This window comes from Gadus morhua, chromosome 1 (genome assembly GCF_902167405.1).
Source record: "Gadus morhua chromosome 1, gadMor3.0, whole genome shotgun sequence".
Taxonomy (NCBI): Eukaryota; Metazoa; Chordata; class Actinopteri; order Gadiformes; family Gadidae; genus Gadus; species Gadus morhua.
The window spans coordinates 18126020-18149209 of record NC_044048.1 but is presented as its reverse complement, the minus strand read 5'-3'; the positions used below and the strand labels follow the sequence as shown (position 1 = coordinate 18149209).

General features: G+C 44.3%; 2 protein-coding genes and 1 pseudogene across 3 annotated transcripts in view; 1 reads left to right on the top strand and 2 right to left on the bottom strand.

The window, feature by feature from the left end:
* cacnb3a (calcium channel, voltage-dependent, beta 3a) overlaps positions 1-3357 on the top strand; it is a 16640-nt gene extending 13283 nt beyond the window's left edge. Inside the window, exon 14 of one of the 2 annotated variants that reach the window (XM_030359851.1) lies at positions 423-3357. In XM_030359851.1, coding sequence (XP_030215711.1) covers positions 423-833 — 411 coding nt within the window. In that variant the 3' untranslated portion in view covers positions 834-3357. The remainder of the gene's footprint in view (positions 1-422) is intronic. The other variant, XM_030359859.1, reaches the window with a different exon arrangement.
* ddx23 (DEAD (Asp-Glu-Ala-Asp) box polypeptide 23) lies at positions 3337-10111 on the bottom strand. The gene is made up of 17 exons (XM_030359778.1): positions 10006-10111; positions 9424-9563; positions 9103-9213; positions 8855-8945; positions 8695-8760; positions 8452-8590; positions 8220-8353; positions 7935-8047; positions 7677-7820; positions 7244-7469; positions 6878-7023; positions 6506-6683; positions 5814-6056; positions 5453-5604; positions 5196-5304; positions 4735-4909; positions 3337-4460 (listed from the first exon to the last, which is right to left on the bottom strand). The coding sequence occupies exons 2-17, from the start codon at positions 9561-9563 to the stop codon at positions 4237-4239; spliced, it is 2391 nt and encodes a 796-aa protein (XP_030215638.1). The 5' UTR covers positions 10006-10111; the 3' UTR covers positions 3337-4236.
* Positions 10112-16206: 6095 nt separating this feature from the next.
* On the bottom strand, positions 16207-22697 carry LOC115546386 (rho-related GTP-binding protein Rho6-like; annotated as a pseudogene).
* Between the last annotated feature and the right edge of the window lie 493 nt (positions 22698-23190).

The window sequence follows — 23190 nt, the reverse complement described above, 5'->3', positions numbered from 1 at the left end:
CAATAATGATCAACCCTATCTCACCGCAGAGTTCATTCTCTGAAGTGAACACTAAAATATAATACACGATCGTACTTTGCATATCCAAACCCCCAGACTATTGCCAAATGGTAAATATTATCTCAGTAAACTTGAATGTTCATTCACATGTCTCCAGTTGAAATGTACCCAATCCCAATCTAAAAGGACTAGGAATGAACTAGCCATCATGAGAATCAACCAGTAAATTTCCTGTCCAGTCATTAGCTTGTTCCATTACATAGCATAACATATGTAACATGAACCTTGTTAACATTAATATTAAAAAGGATTGTGTTGCACAGAGCCCTCAACGAATACTAATATGAATGTGTTTCTCCTTTCTCCTTCTCCCCAATCCTTTCTCTTCATCCATGCCTTGATCGCCATGCCAACCGGCACAGAACCAGAACAAGAACCAGCCGCTGCCTCACGTGGGGGTGGGGCTGGAGGCGGAGCTTGTGGACGAGGTGAACTCCCCCCTGGAGCAGGACAGTCTGATGCCGTCCGACGAGGCCAGCGACTCTCTGTCCCGTGGGCACAGGGGCAGCCCGGGCCTCCGGGGGGAGGAGGAGGAGGAGGAGGAGGAGGAAGAGGAGGAGGAAGAGGAGGAGGAGTTTGAATCCCCGTGCCACGCCCACACATACAGGGACATGTACCCTCCCCGTCGCGGGCACACGGGCAACGCCCACAGTGCCAACGGACACGAGGCGCAGGACCGGCTGCTGCTGCAGCAACAGGACGCCGCGCAGAGGGGCCACAACCAGCGAAACGACCGGCAGCACAGCCGCCCCTGGCCCCGAGACAACTACTGACACCCCCAGGGAGGGCCCCGCCCGCCCCCAGATGAGTCCAGCACTCCCCCTGACCCAAAGCCTCCCCAGGCCTTGATCCCTGACCCAAGGCCTCCGTGTTAACCTAACGAATGTGGGATCTGAGGCCTGTAGTCCTTAGGTTACAAAACAACCGGCTTAGGCCCTACTCTACCTGGAAGGGTAAAAGTACACCCAGAACCAGGCCCTGATACCTGAGAAACAAACCCCCTCTACACACAGCTGCCCGGTGTCTGATTCTGAGCAGGATTGGCGTTGATGCTTAACAAACATAATGTTTTGATCCCCCATTCTCGATCTGTGTTGATACTGTGGGAGTCCTGGGGCCCTTAAGCGGTCTCCTTCAGACAGTGTGAAGGGCCAAGGAAGGGGGTCAGGGTGTCTGGTCTCGACTCATGTCTCCCTCCTGTAGAATGTCTCATAATACACAGGCCTTAAGATTCGCAAGACATCGATGTATCTTTACTATTGCATGTATGAATATGGTTAATTTTAAGAACTATTTGCACATTGTCAGAAGAATAGGAAGCGAATGATCTATTTGGCTGGACAAAACACAAATTAATGTCCACCGTTGACCCCGTTATAGGCAACAACGGTAGTGCATTTCAAAATAGTGTACATACAGGAATGGGAGCTTGGTTTTGTTTAATTGCTATTTTATTCATCTGTTTTTCGATGGATTTGATCCACACGAGACAGTTCATCGTTCCATAGTTTCATGCAGGACAGAGCCTCATTCTGGAGTTGGTTCAGTGTTTTGCATAGAGATATACTGTTTGAAGCTGCAGTACACTGCCGGTGTCACACACATCCAGATCATTTAATATAACGCAACGGCGCAAGAAAAAAGAATGTAACCACCTACCGAGAAGGGAGTATTGTTTATCAATGAGCATAATGATTTTCAAAACGACCTGTTTACACAAACTTGCTATGGTTACTCGTGAATATTTGCACTACATCACATCTTCACAAATCCAGGCACATCACAAAGCGAATGTAAGACTGCATGACTTTGCACCTCCACCACTCCAACCACTACCACCTGTTGTCGCCAGGGCAACGGATTGTCTCGTGTGTAGATTGTTGTGACAAATCACTGATTGTAGCATCCATGTCCCGGAACTGTGTTGTCAGCACGACTCACCAGCGCAACTCTCCCCACCTCCCAACATGCGCTGCATGCCCGTCTCATGCCGCATCACACACGCGTGTACTGCAGTTTTACACAAAAGTATACAAGTGATCCGAGTTTCACTGAGGCACGCACACTAGAGGGAGTCCCTATGAAGTTCTTATTCAATCCCAGATCTGTGGGGTTTTAACTGCCAACTTCACAGCGCGTCAGGGGTGCGTTCCTCTGTGTATGGCTGTGTTCCTCTCAGAGGACGTCGGACATGCTGTAGCAACTGTGACACGATGTCATCGCCGTTCCCAATCCCAGACCCCCCCCCCCCCAGATCAGTTCACGAGCCGTCTTGTCTGGGGGTCGGGCCACTTAAATGACCTCCCGGTGAATCGCTTCCACATCTCACAGGTATCTTGATCTCGTGTTCTGTATATTTTCAATATGAAGAAATTAAAAAAAAATACTCACCGCATGATTGAAAAAAATGAAAAAAAATACTATGCAAGTGTTGCATGAAATCTGATTGTTTCTTTTTGAAGATCTTATAAGTAATGCATTGATTTACTCTGTTTTGTCCTGCGGTGATGGCCTCGTCTTTTACGGCTTTTCACAAAAACACGGCACCTGCCCATCCCACCACTCGACACGTTCCCCTTCTCGATCCGACCCGTTTGAGATAATCCCGAGGGCATCTGGTACCTTCAAGGACCGCAGGGGTGTGCGTCCATCCCGAAGGTATTGTGTAGGTCGATGGAAAGACTAAATTGTAGTTGATGCACTTTTTAAACAATTCTAAACTAGTAGCCCTGTATTTCCTAACCCTGGTTATAAAATGTTTTTGACTTCTAATCAAATTATTTAATCAAACCCTGCATGTGTTAGTTCACTACTTAGATATTACCACTCGATTTTGCCAGATTATGTTTTTCAATGCGGACCAATTTAGTAATCGATAAGGAAAAGTTGAGGTTTTTCAATTTACCAAGCACAATTTGTACAAGGGTTACAATTTAGTTTCCTACGTCTTTTTTCCGTATGCAATACTAAGCCTAACAGCGAAAGACTTAAAACGCCTTAGAACATCTGGACATCCTCTTTTGTGTAAGTAGAAGAAAAAATATACAATTGCACTATTTTCTTTGGGACGATTGCTTTGTAATGCAATAACTGCACTAAATATAACCACGTTATCGACCAATTTTCCACTGCGTTTTTCACGCATCTTCCCTCGATCGACCAAGTTATCCAACATGTACAAACGAAAACATGTCCTGCCTGACGCTGTATAGAATGCTTTCTATTGGAAAATAGATTTACACAGCTAAGTGAAATACAATTTAAGTGAAATAAACATGACATTTTATGTACTTTTAATGTTGTCCAACTCCTTTGTTTCACTGATACTGGCCTGTACAAAACAAATTACAGCGTCCTCAACACACACACACACACGCACATCTGGGCGAAGGACTACCAGTCAGAGACATCAGAATAGTTTGTCCATCAAACACATCAGATATGCAGTTTAAACCTCTGAACACACACAAGTGCTTTAACCCAAGCAGGACACAGCAGTGTGATTAAGAGGACACCGATCACTCCGCTTGCAGTATTCGTACGCATACCAATGTGACAAAATCCACCCGACAACACTTGAAAAGGTATTGGTCTCATCACACCATTTTAAAAATAAAAATAAAAAACACAACTTTTCTGGTCACAAATTGGTCTTGGGTGCTGCTTCTGAAAAATAGGAGACCATTAAATTCAGAGGGGTGAGATTGTACAAAATGGTTTACCTTTAAGAGAGAAAACTGCAGAGGGTGTCATTCACTGGACATAAACGTCTACAGTGATAGGATTTAAATACAAGCACATCGTATTAAAAGTATTTGCAGTAAGCGAATTGAGAGTTGTTTTTCTTCAAAACAGCAATACTTGCTACACCAGAAATAGCATTCCCCCCTGAGGTCAAGAGAAGATCTCCGTGCGTCAGCCCCCCGTGCGTCAGCCCTAAGCCCATGTATGAAGCCATTAGTGGTGAAGTCATGAAAACAAAACCATAGGCAGGGTATTGAACAACGGGACCAAAACCGCCCCTGTGCACTGGATTAACATGGGGGGGGGGGGGGGGGGGGGGGAATCGGACTGCTGTGTCGACGTTAAGGGTCTATCATGGTTACGAAACGAAACATCCATCTAGTGCAGCGGGGTCCAGTCTGGCGGCCCAGCCCTCAAGCTTAGGCGCTCTCCTCAGGCGAAGATGGTCTCCTCGCGGCGCTTCTTGGTGAGGATGGTGCCCGGCTTGTGCTGGGCGTCGGGGTGGTTGGTGAGCTCCGGCGGGCACGTGGACACGGGGCTCTCCATGATGGCCTGCTTCAAGTCGTAGAAGACCTGGGCGTCGTCCTTGGTCAGGAAGGTCATGGCCATGCCGCTCTTGCCCGCTCGGCCCGTACGTCCGATACGATGGATGTAGTCTGAGGGAGGGGGAACGAGGGTTCAAGGGTTCATCAGAAGGTTCATCAAATGTGAGCTTGTAGACACACTGTATGCAAAAGGTTCATAGCTGGTTTTCAGTCTAAAACTTAAAAATAGGGCTATATTTTTTAAAGGGAACTTTGAATGATAAATTGGGTTTATTTCCCCATTCAAAACCGTTTTGATGATGTGGAGTATTAAAGTAATGCAGTAGATGATAGCCAACTGAGAGACAGGGCCAGGCATGACCGTGCGTGGCTGAAGGAGGCGTACCTTCGATGTTCTTGGCCATGTCGTAGTTGAGCACCATGGACACGTCGTGGATGTCGATACCACGACCGGCCACGTCAGTGGCCACCAGGATGTCTTTGGCGCCGGCCTTCAGGTTGGACAGGGCAAACTCTCTTTGTTCCTGGCCCTTGCCACCGTGAAGTGTGCAAGCGTTGAACTGGGGAGAGGGAGGGTGGAGGAGAAACAGGGCGAGTGGATGAGTCCCCAGCGAGGCGAGGCATATGAGGAGTCTGGATACGGTAGTATCTTTCACTACTGTATACCGATTCAAAAGCTAAAGCAGATTATTCATGCTACTGTTATCACAAAAAATCTGCTGGAGGCGACAATGACTCATGACAGTGTTGAGCAAGTAGCACAACAATATCAATAAGAAGGCGAAAGACTGGGAAAGATATCAGTGACCCCCAGTCCATGAATGCAGAAACACAGAGGAGACTTACTCCCATCTTCTCCAGAGACTTGGCCAGCACGTCGCAGCCCTTCTTCTGGTTGACGAAGATGATGATGGGCGGCTCGAAGCCGCGGTTCAGCACCTCCAACAGCTTCTTCCTGCACGGCACACAAACAACAACGGCGGAGACTCAGTCAGCCAATCCCCACTCGGTACACAGAGTCGCGTTGTCCCCATGAGAACAACAGAGGTGAGGTCCATGAGGGATTAGGTGTGCGAGCTGTGTGAAGGCTTGGCTCTCCGTACCTCTTCTCTCCCTCGCCCATGAGCAGCACCTTCTGCTCCACCCTCTCGTGAGGTTTGCCCGCAGAGCCGATGTAGACCACGGCGGGACGCCGCAGGTAGCTCCTGGCCAGCCGCTCCACCGCCGCGGGCATGGTGGCTGTGAACATGACCGTCTGCACCACACACACACACATTTATCAGGAGAAGAACAAGCCAACAATGAAGGTAGAAGAAGGAGCCGTGAACAATGATAGTAGAAGAAGGGCCTTATTAGTCGAGCGTTCATCCTGGTTCTAGAGTTTAGAAGAAGATGAACCAGGATGAACGCTAGGTGACTGTGGCCCGTGTGAAAGCACTCGTTAGAGGAGAGTGAACCACATACTTGTCTGTATTTTCCTTTGCCGGACTCAAAGTTCATCATCATCTTCTCGGGGTCCTCTGCCTCGTCCGTGTCGGGCTTCTGGTTGGTCACAGGGATGTACTCCAGGATCTTCTGGACGTCGGGCTCAAAGCCCATGTCTATCATGCGGTCGGCCTCGTCCAGCACCACGTAGGTGCAGCGGCCCAGCACCAGGTAACGGTTCTCCAGCACGTCGATCAGACGACCCGGCGTGGCAATCACAATCTGGGGGGGGAGGGGCGTTGGTTAGATGGGCCCACGGGGGATTCCCTCCTGGAACGGGACCTCATCTGGGTTTCGCTTGGACATTTCACAAAACTGAAAACTCTACCCTAGAACCACAAAAGTGGGGTGCCTACTGTGAGTTGCCATCTCTCTTTTGGATATTATAAGATTCGATAGCAGACAGAACTGTAAACTGAAAATCCAAGAATGAACTGTCGGAAAAGGAGCAGGAAGAAGTAAACCACCTTACAAATTGGAATTACCTTACAATTCCATTTTCGTTTGTAAGGCCATATTTTGTTTTAATCAACAAAAAAACAACTAATAATTGACAAATATTGTGCCACGTGCACCCACTCCGTCTCAAGCTAAACCCTTCTAATGCAATGCCCTCATTTCCCCAACAAACACCGCTAACTACTCGGCTCGAGTGTGTGTGGTCCTCTCACCTCGCAGCCCATCCGCAGGCGGAAGCCCTGGTCCTCGCGGGAGATACCTCCGATCACGGCCACCGTCCGGATGCCCAGAGGCTTACCGAACTTTAGCGTCTCCTCCTCGATCTGCTGAGCCAGCTCACGGGTCGGGGCGAGGATGACCGCGTAGGGACCCTGGTCGGAGTCCTCAATCCTGAGAGGGAACATTTAGAAGATGAGGAGGAGGGGCTGGGACGCCATTTGGATGCAGCCGTGGTGGTATGCCGAGTGCATTGGAACAAAGCAATCACAAACAAGACACGAGCAATATAGGCGGTAACCGAATAGAGAAAGCTTGGCGTCAGGTTGTGGGATCATGTGGGAGAGGGGGGGGGGGGGGGGTCCTACCTGTCGATTTTGGGCAGGGTGGTGATCCATACCAGAAGAGGAATGAGGAAGGCGGCTGTTTTACCGCTACCCGTCTCGGCCACACCGATGATGTCACGGTTCTGTAAGCCAATGGGAATGGCCTGTCTCTGGATAGGAGTGGGATCCTGAATTTGGAGAAAAACCATATTACAAAACGACCGTCGGCATTGGTTCTCATAAAAGCAGGAAATGTCAAAGACTTCCAATAGTGGTAAGTCTGATAGATTGGGCTATGGCAGCGCCCTTGGAAATCAAAAATGGACTTGTAGCTTCCCAAACAATACAATTTTTTCAAGTGATCTGGCCATGTCAGGCTCTCCCAGTAACAAAGTATGTAAACCAGACCTTGTAGCCGCAGGCGTCGATGACCTCCACGATGTGCGGCGGCAGCGAGTACTCCTTCCAGTTCCGGATGGGGTTGGGGATCTTGCCGCCCTTGGTGGTGATGCTGTAGTCCTCCCTGAAGATACGCCAGTCCCTGTCCGTCATCTCCTCCAGCTTCTTCTGCACCCAGTGCCGGTCGTCCCAGCGCTGCTTGGCCTCCTTCTTACGAACCTTCTTCAGTCGGACCCTGAAGGATGGGAGGGGGAAAGAGGGGTGCTTCGAGTAATGAAACCGTGGCTGGGTTTGGATAGGATCTTGTTGATGCTTACCAAATGGCCAAGAAATAACAAGAAAAACTCGAGCAAAGTTTATTTTAATTCTAAAAGGGAAATTATAAAAACACAAGAGAATAGCGACGGTGCTTAATGAATGAATAAATTGATTGATTGCTCACTCTTCTTGCTCCTTTTCCTCCAGCGTACGTCTCGTCTCCATCAGTTCACCGTAGAAATGGGATTGGTCCCTCTTCTGCTGCTTCAGGTCAATGCCGGCGATGTAGCCTCGACCGTACAGCTGCACGCTATGCTTCTCCTTGTAGCTATGGAAACAGAACACCAATGTACACAATCGTTTCATGTTCCGTGTCCTCAATACAACCTAGTCTTAGTCGGCCCAGTTGATGTACAGGGCGTAGCGGTGCCCGTTGACTCACATGGGGTTGTAGTCGATGGAAGTGTCTTCGGAGGCGTCCCACTCAAAGACGAACTTCCTGTCGTTCAGGTGGCGCGTGCGTCTCCGCTTCTTGGTCCCGCCCAGGTAGCGCTCCTGATGGTAGACATTTTATAAAAAGGGTCAAACCTCTGCAAAAATGCCCAAAAATTCTAACAAAGACATTTCCTCTTTTCGTGTTAAACACGAAATCAGTAGAAGCGAATAGGCTCCCTCCCCTCCGGCCCGACTAAAGCAACCGGTGAGCAGGACGAACAGGTAATGTCACCTTGATTGCTTGGAGTTCTTTTCCTTTGTCTTTCTCTTCTCTGATCTTCTGCCTGCCATCATCCTCGTCATTGCCGTTGCTCTCCCTCTCCATCCGTTCTCTCCTCTCTCGCCTCTCCCTCTCTTGCGGGTCCTCTGTGGCAAACAAACAACACAAAATATAAGTTGAATCGAAACAAACAATCTCTAACTATTAATTATTATGACATGACCGATGCCATGGCAACACATACCCATCATTTTCCTTCCTGTGTCCTGGAACACCCTTCTCTTCTTCCTCTCCTCATCTATCGTTTTCTTCTTCTCTTCCGTCTGTTGCTCTCTCCGTTTGATGGCCTCCGCCTCTCGCTCGGCCTTCGTCAGGAACTTGGGCTGAAGAGAGGAAGAGGGGTTAAGAAGAGAAGGAGTCAGGTCAAGGGTCAGGTACAAAGTAAAAGGGGAGGGTTTAAGCTGAAACGTTGCTGAGCTCCATTCACCTTTGCCTCGGCTTCCTCCTCAGCTTTCTTCTTGGCCAGGAGCTCCTCCAGCGAGAGAGGTTGGGCCTGATGGAATGAATAAAGCGATAAGGACAACTTGCGTTTTTTTTAGGATACATTTGTGATCAAAGTCAGAATATCCGCTGGCTATTTATGTTACCTTGTCTTTCTTCTTTTTCTCTTCATCTTCTTCTGTTTTTATATCTTTCTCCCTCTTAAGCCTAGCCTCTTTGGACTTTGGTGATAGACTCCTTAATTACAAAAATAACATCAACAATTGTATTAGCAATATTATCATTGATTTTTTAACCCAAAAAAAACAACAATGCAGCATTATGAATGAAGATAAATTCACAATCATTAAAAACACAGTCGTCCTGAGAGTTATCGTTGTACAGAGTTACAGACCTTGATTTCTTTGTTCGATCACGCCGGTGACCATCTTTCTCTCTGTCTTTTCGGGCACGGTCTCTCTCTTCGCGCTCCTTGCCCCTCTCCTGATCTTTCAACCGCCGGCCTCTGTAAAGAACAAGCAATTAAGGTGGTATGTTAAGAAGAGACAACATGTTGTTCACCGTCTTTGCAGGGTGGTCAGTCTTGTCAGTCTTGTCACTTTTATATACTTTTTTTTTTAATATATATATATATATATATATATATATATATATATATATATATATATACATATATATATATATCTTTTATTTTAATAGTAGTACAGCAACCAACCTTTCTGGAGACTTTGAGCGATTTCGTTCCCTTGAACGATGTCTCTTACGTTCTCGAGAACGACTGCGTGGTTTTCTTTCTCTGTCCTTGACCGCCGCCGAGGTCTCGGCATCCTTCTTGTCGCTCGTATCACCCGCCATCTGAAAGCACCAAGTTACAATGATTTAAATGGCATTTACATCAAAAGCAACGCCAAGTTTGATACACTCAACGTGTCAATGTCGGGCCAGTCATAAAACTATCCGTAGTCTAAGTTACAATCAATTCAGACGAGAACAGCACCCGTTTTCCAATATCTTGTGATCTCAGCAAATTTTGGATCAATAACAATTACTCACTAATAATCGAATGAGCGAATTGATATGCAACGAGAAAACGTGTCTATTATGATTTCAAAAGTGGGGTTGCAGCACCCAAGTAGTTTGGTGCTGCACATTTGCTAACCAGTTAGCTAACAACACAACCCCTTATTCCATTCATGAAAAGGACACACAATCAAATAAATAGAAACCCATGGTATCGGCAATATGGAAGTGAGCTAGATATAAATGGGGTATAGTATTAGTAAAAGCTAAATCATACCGTAGAGTATTATCCAAAAATAATTGCGATTGGTATTCGTTTCAAGAGGACGCCATATTGTCCGGCACGAGTTCGCCAAAACAATTGGTGTGGGAATTGTAGTTTATAAAGGTCCTGGCAAAATGGTATTGAAACAATCTAAACTACATTCTCCATCAACCCAAAGTCACATCGTCAGGACCCACATTGTTTTGCATGCGAATAGCTAAATGCCTGTTCAAAATAAAATATTGCTTTCAGATTCCGTTTTCAGACGCAAGGGGGAAGAATTCTTAAGGTTTTTAACCTGTGTATGACTCCTCCATCTGCATAATTTTCTTTTAAAGTAATACACCTTCCATCAACGTCACTGCATGTAATATTGATTCTCATCCTATTTTTTTCCCCTAATGATTGCACACTTGTTAACCCGCTCACGTGTGACGTGAGAGGGATAGAAATATCAAATAAACACAATTATAGTAAAAACGAGTCAATTGCTTTGCCACCTAAGAGATTATTTCTAAGGACATTTTATTCCGATCTAGTCTAGGAACACACACAATATGAACACAACATATTCTGGACAATTTATAACAAGAAAATCAAATTATAATAACACATTATAGGTTCCCTACTTATAACTAAGTATCTGGCCAATTTTGTTTGCCCTTATGAGTGCATAGCTGAAAATAATTGACCATGTATGGCCTACAAAAGGAAAGTCAAGATAATACCTATGACCAATTCCTATTTACCAAATTCAAGCCAGTCTTGTGTAATGTGGGAAGTTACCTAATTCTGACCAGGGTATATTGGTAAAACCCAGATGGTAGACACCGGATGGTTTCTGACGCATTGTTCAAACATTGGTAGCATGACAGCTAAGATACAAATGTTTCTGATCATGGAATAGCAGGCCCAGAAACTGGTTTGCCAGGCATTGAGACTGGTCAAACAAATCATTCCATGTTGCGAAATGCAGCCTTTTCCAAGCATACCTCAAATATTGAAATCTCGTTGAAACCATTCTTCCCAAAATCCCCAGCCTAAAAACAATGATGTGTCCCAGTCTCCCACGATGCCAAGCAACTGTCTGAGTAAACAGCTAGCAGATACCCAATCCCTGACGTGGCCCTGGGGTGTGCCAACTGGGAAACATGGGCATAATGAGTTTGAGGGGGGAGGGAGGGGAGGGAGGGGAGGGAGTGGGATGCAGGATGTTGAGGAAGAAGGTGGTTTGGAGTGGGGTGAGGAACGTGTGTGTGTGTGTGCGGTTGTTTGTGTGTGTGTGTGTGTGTGTGTGGTGTGTGTGTGTGTGTGTGTGTGTGTGTGTGTGTGTGTGTGTGTGTGTGTGTGTGTGTGTGTGTGTGTTGGAAGGTGTGTACGATTGTGTTTGTCAGTGTGTGTGTGTGTGTGTGTGTGTGTGGTGTGTGTGTGTGTGTGTGTGTGTGTGTGTGTGTGTGTGTGTGTGTGTGTGTGTGTGTGTGTGTGTGTGTGTGAGTCTAAGTGTGTGTTTGTAAGTGTGCATCCCTGCGTGTGTGTGTGTGTGTGTATTTGCTTGTGTATGTGTGCATGTGTGTGTGTCCATGTGTGCGTGTCTGCGTGCGTGTGTGTCCGAGTGTGGGTGTTTGTGTTTGTGTGTGACATGCCAGGTAACAGTGGAGTCCGGATCAAACCCAGCAGAGGCTTACGAGGAGCTGCTGTTCCAAAGGTCTGAGAATGTGAACAGGTCCAGGAGTAACACACAATCACAGCAGAACAGATCCAGACAAGGAGTAACACACAATCACAGCAGAACAGGTCCAGGAGTAACACACAATCACAGCAGAACAGATCCAGACCAGGAGTAACACACAATCACAGCAGAACAGGTCCAGGAGTAACACACAATCACAGCAGAACAGATCCAGACCAGGAGTAACACACAATCACAGCAGAACAGGTCCAGGTGTAACACACAATCACAGCAGAACAGGTCCAGGAGTAACACACAATCACAGCAGAACAGGTCCAGGAGTAACACACAATCACAGCAGAACAGGTCCAGGAGTAACACACAATCACAGCAGAACATGTACACATTCATGCTTGGCGGATTGGAATCTCATGGGACCAATATTGCAGAATTGAGAGTCTGTTTTTTTTCTTGTAAAGATGTATAGCACAGCAAAACATAAATATGCAGATAATCTATTCCACAACATATGTAAATGATCTATGCAGGCTATACTCATCATTTCAGTTACATACGTTAATGCTTTGTATAACCCTCAGGCAGTGTTGTATAGTAGCGAAGTAGAAATACTTCGTTACTGTACTTAAGTAGTTTTTTTGGATATTTGTACTTTACTTTACTACTTATATTTCTCTGTACTTTTACTTTTACTTCGCTACATTTTGCGAAGAAAACGGATACTTTTACTCCGCTACATTTCGCTTGAAACCTTCGTTACTCGTTACAAAATCAACTCATCTTTAGAAAAAAAAAAAATAATCATGAGAGATATGAGAATAACGTCGGGGACTGTGGTAGAACACAGACTGCGAGCCTGTTTGGCGAATCAGCTGTCCCAGCGCACGTTCGCAAAGCCCCCTTGCTTAGTTACTGTTGCTACGTCGATCAAAACTCCTACGACTGTCAACACACAAATGCATGGCTAGGACGAGGGCAAGGGCTATCAAAATTCTACTATTTGTATCAGGCTGGTTTGTACACGCAGTATTACAACACTATCTTATACACTTCACACTCTACTTGCTGCTGACTGAGCACAGTAGATCAATACGCCGCTTGTATCGTTTTCTATCACATACATTTCAAACATGAGGTCCGTTGTAAAAATAAACCAAGGAGTGCATGTTTGATCGATCGTCATTAAAGCTGACTTGATACGAATGTAACAACGTTGTTAAACTAGTGAGATCAGATCCAGCCTTGTGTGGTTGCTATAGAAACGCGTTACCTACAGTTGAGCTAACGTTATTCACCGTAGTTCTAAAGGGAACTACTTTTCGAGGGAGATGAACTTAAACAGAGCATACATTTAATAAGCATGCAATACGAATAAGAAAAAGGCTAATTATCAAAGTATTTGAATTGTTTTATTATGTTGGCCGGCGCGAAGTAGAATAAACGGAATAATCACCTCAAGGCAGGGCAATAAACAGTTTGATATGCCCGGCTCGCGGAAGGTTACCGCCCTCGACTTCGTCTCGGGCGGTAAGCCGTCCACGAGCCGGGCATATCAAACTGTTTATTGCCCGGCCTCTCGGTGATTATTCCTTACTTATTCTCAAAATTCTGACCCTTTGCTTTTTTATTAACAGCAGTTACTTGTACTTTTACTTTCAGTACTTAAGTACATTTAATATCAGAAAAGTACTTTTGATACTTAAGTACAGTAAAGATCAGATACTTTAATACTTTTACTTAAGTACTATTCTAAAAGGTGACTTTTACTTTTACTTAAGTAATTTTCCAGTAAGGTATCTGTACTTTTACTTAAGTATGGCTTTTGAGTACTTTATACACCACTGCCCTCAGGGTACAGGTCTATACAAGTGCTGTGTCTGTTGCAGGACATGGCTTGCCTCAGCAAAAAAATGATTACCACAGAAGAATTTCCATTTTATTTAAAATACATAATTGGGGACTGTTATTAGCGGTTAGTTAGTGGAGTACCAAGGCTAGAACAATTAAGATTTATAAAAAAAATGCAGCTGTAGGGAATTTTGATTATTCATTTTAAATGCATAAAATCCACAAAATAAGTAAGTACCCACAATTTGATATAATTGCGGCATTTACATATTAAAAACAGATGTGGAGATACAAATGTAGATCAAATGAGTGAATGCATGGTACATGTGTAGTAGCTTTCATAGGGACTGCCAATCGGATCTGAGACAGGTTGCAGATAACCAGTATATTATTTCATCGACTCTTCGCATTCACCTCAACACCCACAGAGCAAACCTATGATGGAGTCAGTTCAGCTGAGCAAAGCCCAGTATATATGTGTGCGTGTGTGTGTGTGTGTGTGTGTGTGTGTGTGTGTGTGTGTGTGTGTGTGTGTGTGTGTGTGTGTGTGTGTGTTTTTGTGCACGCTTCAGTGTGTTGCATGGATGTGTGTGTGTAGGCGTGTAGGTGTCTGTGTGCGAGTGTGTGTATGTGTGCTTGTATGCATGTGTGTGTGTGTGTGTGTGTGTTTATGTTTGGATGTGTGTACATGTCAGTGTGTTGCATACATGAGTATTTCGGGTGTGTGCGTGTGTTTCTCAGTCTACAGGTAGCTCATCAGTAATCAGAGAGCATAGCATCGCTAGCCTCAACCCTGCGCACCCACCCTGCCTGGCAGTGCGGCTCTATGCCTTGACAGGCTTCAGTAATGTGTGTCCATTTATCCAAGACACAGCAAAATATTTGCACAGCCACGACTATATGTGTTACCCAATATGTAATGCGTATCGGTATGCATCAGCCAAATTTCCCGTCTAAGATTAATAAACTCCATCTTATCTGTATCTCCCCCTTCTAGGTAGAATTTCATCTTGACTCACTCAAATTGAATGATTGAACGTTGAGTAAGACAATCAATCACCACTATTTCCCCACCAAACGATTGGTAACAACAGCAACAAAAAGACAAAGGAAAGACCAACGTAGGCCGATGCACAATCTAGGCCCTGATGACCTGAGGCCAGTGTTCTGTTGACCTTTGCCTTCTGAGGATAAGGACCCTGCTGCCCCCAGCCGTATCTGCACTCGAAGTCTGATAGCGCAGGAATGTGGAGCACTCGGATCCTATACGTCATGTTATGAATAAATGAGACTTCAAGGGACTAATAAGGGGAGATTACGGACAACATGAAGTCAAAGCAATTCTAATCATGGTAGTGTAATGGTTGGTTCAATGAAGAAATGTAAAATATAAATGCATATATTTATATATACATTTCTATCATTAAAGTATACATATGTATGTGCAATATTTAATTTCAGTGTATTGAGCATGTGTATATTGTAATGAGTATGAGAGTATGTGATGTTATCTGAGCGTCTTTGTCTGGGTTGTTGGGTGTGAATATTGTTCTCGCGATGTGTCTGCATAACGGATTAGGAAAAATAAATACAATTACTTGAATACAGATCTAAAGAGTAGCAGATTTAATCGAATAAACCAACAGTGTAGGAGGGTATAATTTGATGCCCTTTTGAATTTTTTTGTCTTCATATAATAAAGACTGCAGTACTCTGCTGCAAACAAAGTTTTTCACCTCTGGCTCATGGCAAACAAAAGCATTGCCTGTGTGCAGTTTATATATTGTGGAGAATTTGAACAGGATTTTCTATGCTTAACATACAACATGGCGAACACACACATTCACTCATGTGTGTGTGTGTGTGTGTGTGTGTGTGCGCGCAGGCGTGTGTGTGTGTGTGTGTGTGTGTGTGTGTGTGTGCGTGCGTGTGTGTGTGTGTTTCTGTGTGTGTGTGTGTGTGTTTCTGTGTGTGTGTGTGTGTGTGTGTGTGTGTGTTTGTGTGTGTGTGTGTGTGTATGTGTGTGTGTGTTGGCATGAGCATGTCAATGTCTTTAAGGGTTTGTGTGTGTGCCTTGCCTATGTGCCTGTGTCGATGTCTATGTCTGTGTACCATACAGTATTATTAGCTTATTCTGGAGGTAGTGTCGTTCCCCTGGGCCTGTCTGTATGTCAGGGACATTATATCCACCGGCTCTGCCTACACACCAAGCCACAAGCATCCAATTATAGCCCCAACAAATAAGGGCTAAAGGTTGTGGGACAGCAAGCCAGGCTTGGCGGCCAGTAAAACAGGGAAATTGTTTTTGTTTGCTTAATAGATTATCCACTGGGCAAGGAGATTGTCCTGAATGTGTTTTCTTTGACCTTGGTCATAGTGGCTATTTGGAACGGTTGCGGAGGATATCAGTTAGACGTCCTTCCGCATAATATCAGACATCCCTGCAAAGGGGCAACCTTGGATTTTATTAATGTTTTCGGCACAAGATGTCCTGGTCATTCTTTTGCCAAGTGATAAAAAATGCACTTAACATGATTTCTAGTATTCATTGATCATATTAAAGGATGATTTGGTTACTTGTTTTGTTAAAATATGTCTCATTTTAAACATATCCCAAATCCCAAATCCCTAAGAAAATATTTGTTATATTTAATGCAGCTACAAGGGAAACATGTCAATCAGAAATAAAACATTGGAAATATTTATTATCATTATAAAGCAATGTATTACAACGATAACCAATGGAGGATTCAATCAGTATACAATGATCCACAATACCTTTTGTTTCGTTATTAGGCTTCATTCCCATCTTTCCATAGTCAAGTATCACATGGAAGGATATAAATATATATACAGAAAGACACTTATACTCCTAAAGACATGATATGGGAGGGCATTTTTGACATCAGCATGAGGACTCTTCCGTGAATAGTTTACTAAAAGGTTCCATTCCATACAATAATGAAACCAAAACTGTAACTAAGGACAAAAAAAGGTCAGGAGTGTAAGATGTAAATAAGACAGTGAAAGTGTGGCTTTTTTTTAAATAGTTGCTTTTCAAAAAAGCCACATTCTTACTGTCTTATTCCTGTAGACATGGCGTCTTCTAAAACACATTGAGAATTTCAAAGAGTGGTGTGTTTTTAAATGGGTAACCTTCAGTGTGGAGTAAGAAAACCAATGAGAAAGCCATCTTCCTCTGTCTATTTAGAGAGGAACCATGCTCACACCCGCCCCTGTGCACTGTGTTGCTAGGCAACACATCCAATACCAGTGATCTGTATATCTACGGAAAACTTGGCTTCAGTGCAAACCTACGAATCATCATGTCTTCAATTAGATGAGCTGCCATCAACTCCAAATCCCAGAAGACTAAAGTGAATAGAAAAACGACATCAATAACACTAAACACTTAAAGACAGCCACAAACAACAGACACCCTGTGAAGGCTTTGTTAAGACAGAATACGTACACATATGGATAAAAAAAGAATAATAACAGGACCAGCCTGTTGACATGCTTGAACTAGACGATCCTGCCAGCTAAGCTCATCCACTGAATGTAAACATGTTGAAAGGGGAAATTTATATTTTTGATTAAGTTCAGAAGTTGCTCTTTGTTCGGTTCAAAATGAAATTAACATTATAAAATGTTTTTTGTTTTTTTTGGCATAATCCAAAATGCCCGCAAAACAAACTATTGTATACAGTTAAGAACAGGAAACAGCATGTTGACTCATTCGTCCATTTCCATCCTCAATTCACTTTTAATCAAACACCCTTCGGACTCGACCCCTGACTCTCGGTCTCTGCTGACTCCTTTGACTTCCGATAAGAAATGTGTTCAACCAGACCTGTTTTCAACTCCTGATCCCACATCAAGGCAGCCTATCACTTACAGACAGTAAACAAATTCCTATCATCTTCTTCAGCCTTGATCAACCAAATAAACAAACACCCAAACCTCATCATTGAAGTCATGAAGTCCACTCATAAAGTGCATACTGTGCTCTCTCTTCAGAGCCATGAAAAAAGTCTTCCAAATGTTTGAAAGAAAATATCGCTGTTACCAGAGACAACACATTGATCGACCATTAGCAACCTGCATATCGTCTCCCCCCAACCCCAAAAAACCCTTTCAAAACTTTTTGGGTTTCACATAAAACTTCTCAACCCCACCACAACGGCCCGTCTCCCCCTGGACCCTTGCCCCTGTTCTTTGATCCTTCCCAAGCGTCCCGCCGTCGCTACATGATGGCGCAGCCCTTGGCCTTGTCCTTGGTCTTGAAGGCGGAGGCCAGGAGGCCCGTGCTGTTGGAGAGCCGCAGCAGCCTCTTGGAGAGCCGGCTCACCGGGCTGGCCCTGGGGGCCGGCGGCAGCCTGTTCATGCACGCCAACGCCGCCGAGCGGAACGCACTGTGGACGCTCTTCTCCGACGTGAAGGCGGAGCACTCCAGGTAGGCCTCGGCTCCAGCTGTCTGGCCAGGGAGGCGCCCTGCGTGGAGACAGGGGAGAGAGTCAGAGGGCGCTGAAGCCATAAGACGGACGCGGTGGATTAACCGGGTGCGACGCGTGACATCGATGTTACATTGAAATCCCACAAAAGCTCACCTGCTCGTGGGAGACGGGTATGTGTTTGCCGTGGGACAGCTCCGTCAGCGTGCACACGTCGCTGCGCAGGTCCGTCTTACAGCCGATCAGAAGGATCCGCGTGCTGGGGCAGAAGTCCAGGATCTCTGCCTTCCACTACGAGACGGAACAAGACAAGGTTCCTTAAACTATTAGGCACTTTAGCTGGGGAAAAAAAGTAACACCTTGATTGGTATGTATTGGTATGAACATGTATTGCCGTTATGTATAATCATTTACAGTCAGATTATTATTTACTCCCTTGATTTTTTCTTCTCTTATTTTCCTAAAAAAATATGAAACTGAAACCAGAATACTAAAAAAAGAAACAGCCTAGCCTACGGCAGGAGGAACGTGTTAATCACTGAGTGAACGTAACACCGTCTACCTTCTTCAGTGTGCCGTCCACTGAGTCCGGACGGCTGGTGTCAAAACACAGCAGCACTGCGTCGGAGTCACTGTAGCACAATGGCCGGACGTTTGTCGTAGTACGGAGAGCCTGCGTGGACACATGATAGGAGAAAAATATTTCAATACAAGCAGGTCCAAATAGGTCATTCGCAATGCTAAGGTGCAAGAGAGGCACTTTGATCTCTCAAATAAATACCTAACATTCACTATGACTGATGATTTAGGGGACACAAAAGACAATTGAGGGCCACGTGGCACCTCAGGCCTCGCACCTCTGTTCACCCTGACTCATTGCGGTTGCAGTCATGTGAGCTAATAATTAGGTAATGGTGGTTTTACATGTAAGGGAATTCCTGGACGACTCAGTGGCTAAAAATACACAAGCAGGATGTCTGCCCTTTATTGTTTTTTCCCACCAATCGAATCCCATAACACACACACACACACACACACACACACACACACACACACACACACACACCACACACACACACACACACACACACACACACACACACACACACACACACACACACACACACACACACACACACACACACCCTACAATTGTGTTTCCTACTCCTGTCACTTGGGAGTGTTAGGGAAGTTTCCCTTTGTTTTCCTTGTTTAGCGACAACGGATACAATATAGACTTAGCGACAACGGATACAATATAGACGTTTGAGGCAGGATTACATGTTGAACAATGGTGGTTTTAACGGAAGCACAAATCAAAAGTTCATTTATATCTGAGGAGTAACAGGTGTACTGCCAGTGCCATCCATTTTCCCAACAACTAGTACTCTGTTTTAGAGTAAAACCTAGGAAACTAACATTTATTATTTCAGACTTATTCAATTATTATTTCAGAAGATATTGCCCACATGGTCACAGAGTGATACAAGATGATACATGATATCATGTAATAAATCAGTGATTATAAACAGTGTGGGAGAACCATCGTTTTAGGACCTATCACCTCCCACTCATGTCCTGCTACCGCCTGGACACGACACACGCCAACACACACCGACACACACCGACACACACACAGACACACACACACACACACACACACACACACAGCCGCTGGGTATTTAGTTGAACAAACATGTTGATTCAAGCAGATTGCCCTTGCTACCACAATAGGCCAGAGATATGAGGAGTCATGCTCAGCTCTACCACGGAAACCCATTAATAGACTGCTAATGTTAATTAGGGAAATACAGTCACCTTTTTACATAGGAACAAACAGATAAGATCTGCGGTATTTTACTTAGCCCTTCAGAAGACTTGTGGGTCACTAGGTGCCTACAGGATCACCACTTACACAACATATTACACTGACTTGCTTCTTGCAAGCAGCACACAATATTGCACAGCCAGGCAACTCAAAATCCTCTTTTAAAAATGTTAATATTTCTGAAGAAATGTTTTCCCTGGCGAGAGATGACTCTGGGAGAGTCAATAAAGTATTTTTACATTCTGGTTGACATAACGCAGCAAGGAGGTCAGCTTCTTTCTCTTGGCTTACCACATACAGTAGGTCAGCGTCACACACACGCACACATTTACACACACACACACACACACACACACACACACACACACACACACACACACACACACACACACACACACACACACACACACACACACACACACACACACACCACACACACACAAAACCAAAAGCACACATACACAATACCAAACTCACACAAACACACAAACACACAAACTGACACACATTTACACCTGCATACACAAACCATCTCTCACACACACACACACACACACACCACACACACACACACACACACACACACACACACACACACACACACACACACACACACACACACACACACACACACACACACACACACACACTTGATCCACACACTTGATCCACCTCCTGTCCGTCCAAGGCAACCCCATCTTTCTGCTGTGAAGCAACCCCCCTGATAGAAGCCAATTGGCACTGCTGAACTTCCTCCCCTCAGAGTGAGAGCAGGCGAGGGCTGTTATGAAACAGAGCCATCTCCAGTCATTACAACCACACTATTAGCAGGCCTATCGATTTGGCTTACATGTGTCTTTCTGCATTACAAAGGTAGGAAGTATAGGATCTCTACTTATAATTACAGATAGTGATTATTGACGTTTGTGATTGGTGTTGGTTGACCACCTGGCTCTGATGAGCTATTTAGGACAATGGTTGATAATAACTCTTCCTTATCTGTGTGTCTGACCACTAGGCCCGAGGGAGGGCTGTATTTTACCGGAGCTGAACATAAATAAGATTGTCCTGTATTCAAGTGTGGGGATAGTTTACTTTACATTGTCATGAAGTGACAATGTAAAAGGGCAGACAATTAACTGTCTGTGTACTGTTTTTGCAATGAATTATAGATTTTTGAGTGAATTATTTGCTACCTGGACCGGCAACTAGCCGTTGCATTCCTTATCATAGTACTTCTCTCATTACTTCTGAGGCTAAAGACAGAAGGATTGGAGCATTTATAACGACTAGATCAAATATGCCGTACAAGACTCCTAGTAACTGCGATTTCGAGCAGAACATGAATAGTATCACACTCTCACTATTCCACGGTTTCTAATATAAAATGGATGTAAAAACATCCTTACTTGAGTGTATAACCACTTATAACCTACAAAATCATCGAAATACATAACCAATTCCTTGCTTTGTAGCATAGCACCAACATCAAACAGGTTTAGGTGTGTGACTACTGAGGTATTTCAGACGTGTTCCTCTGGATTGTCAATAAGAGAAACAGCTGCCGCTGTGTCTGCCAGCCTGGCTCCCAAGGGGCAGTAAAACAGGATCAACAGATAGTCGTCTCTGTAGGACAGTAACAACATCAACCATTTAGGAGAGGAATGCCAGTCAAACAATGGCCAGATAAACAGCCATTCACAGCTGTAAAGCATCTCTGCCGGTACCATTCTTCTCACAGGTGTTTTGGAAACACACAACTGCCCCAGCTTATTATATAGGCCTACATGTTGAACCGCCTGATGTCTACTTTACACCTTGATGAAAGTACATGGATCATGCAGAGAGGCGTGTAAGATGAAAGGAAATCAACAAAGCCTCAGTCCACCCATGTGGTATAAGGTTTTAGAGAGCAGAGACAGACGGGTGAGGAATGCAGGTCTACTAACTAAAGGGTGAGCAGACGCACCTGACGTGTCCCAGAGGCTGAGCTCCACGCGCTGTTCTTCAAGCTGCAGGCTGGCTGTGTAGTTTTCAAATACTGTAGGGACGTAGGTCTGAGGAAATGAGACAGATACAGCATTGTCTGGTTAGATTAGATTGGAAAGAATAACCTTTTAAAAAGGTGAGGACCATGGATTATTTTATACATGCATACATCGGCGCATATACAAACATACAAACATACATAGTACATACATACATACATACATACATACATACATACATACATACATACATACATACATACATGCATGCATGCATGCATGCATGCATACATACATACATACATACATACATACATACATACATACATACATACATACATACATACATACATACATACATACATACATACATACATACATACATACATACATACATACATATACACATACATACTTACATACAAACATACATACATACGTACACAACATAAAAAACATAAAACCTTGAAACTGTAATTGGTTATATACGTTAATGTAATGGCAATAGTACCTAGGTCACCAGTCTCTTTGTAAGATATATAAACAAGAATGCATCTTTCTATAGCTTGCATTACAGTTGCAGTTGGAGTTTTCCAATGACCAAAACACATACCTCTGGGTAGCAATCCTTTGCAAAGACTTGTAACATCGCTGTTTTGCCACACTGAACATCCCCGACAAGAACAAGTTTGCATCTCGCAACACAAGGCTGTGTTATAAGTATTTTTTCCTTCATCGTGTTGACAATATTGACTGCGCGAAAACAAATTGAGATATATTTTAAGTCCACAATCACTAACTTTGAAGACGCTCCTCGCATAAAGTAAGTTATAAGCAGCAGCGGAACAGCTCTGCGCGTCAGAGATGAACGTCCTCTGAGTGTCAGAGAGCGTCGCTGTAGAACTTTATACCGCAGCGTCAGCCAATGAGATGCGAGGAAAACACCCGATCGTCAGCGGAAGATAGGGAGGACATCGGGGGCATCCACATGAGTGCATCAGCCTTGGACCCTGTATAGCCAAGGCCTATAATAACGCTGTGTATAATTGTATACCATGCACGAATTCTGAAGTTTGTTCACATTTCGCTCAAAGACCAATTAATAAACAGAGTATGGTAATGACATGTATGTTTATGATATTAATCAATTTATAAGCTTGTACAGTGTAACATATGGTCTAGCAGCGGCAGAAAATTCTAATAACCAAAAACTCTCAACTCTAAAATTCTAAAGACTAATAACTAATCAGTGCGGTATGTGAGTCTAACGAAGACAGAGGTTGATATACGATTTGGTCTACCAAGGTTATCTCGGCTGGGAATAGGCTATGTGTAGGCCTTAAGGCCTCATCAAAAAATCAAGAGCAGAAAATGTATTACACTGTTTGTCCT

Coding starts and splice junctions, on each gene's coding strand:
- ddx23 (XM_030359778.1), bottom strand. CDS start 9,563: ATGGCGGGTGATACGAGCGACAAGAAGGATGCCGAGACCTCGGCGGCG. Junction 8,048..8,219: donor AAGAACTCCAAGCAATCAAG/GTGACATTACCT, acceptor GTCTACCATCAG/GAGCGCTACCTGGGCGGGAC. Junction 4,461..4,734: donor CATGGCCAAGAACATCGAAG/GTACGCCTCCTT, acceptor CCCCTCCCTCAG/ACTACATCCATCGTATCGGA.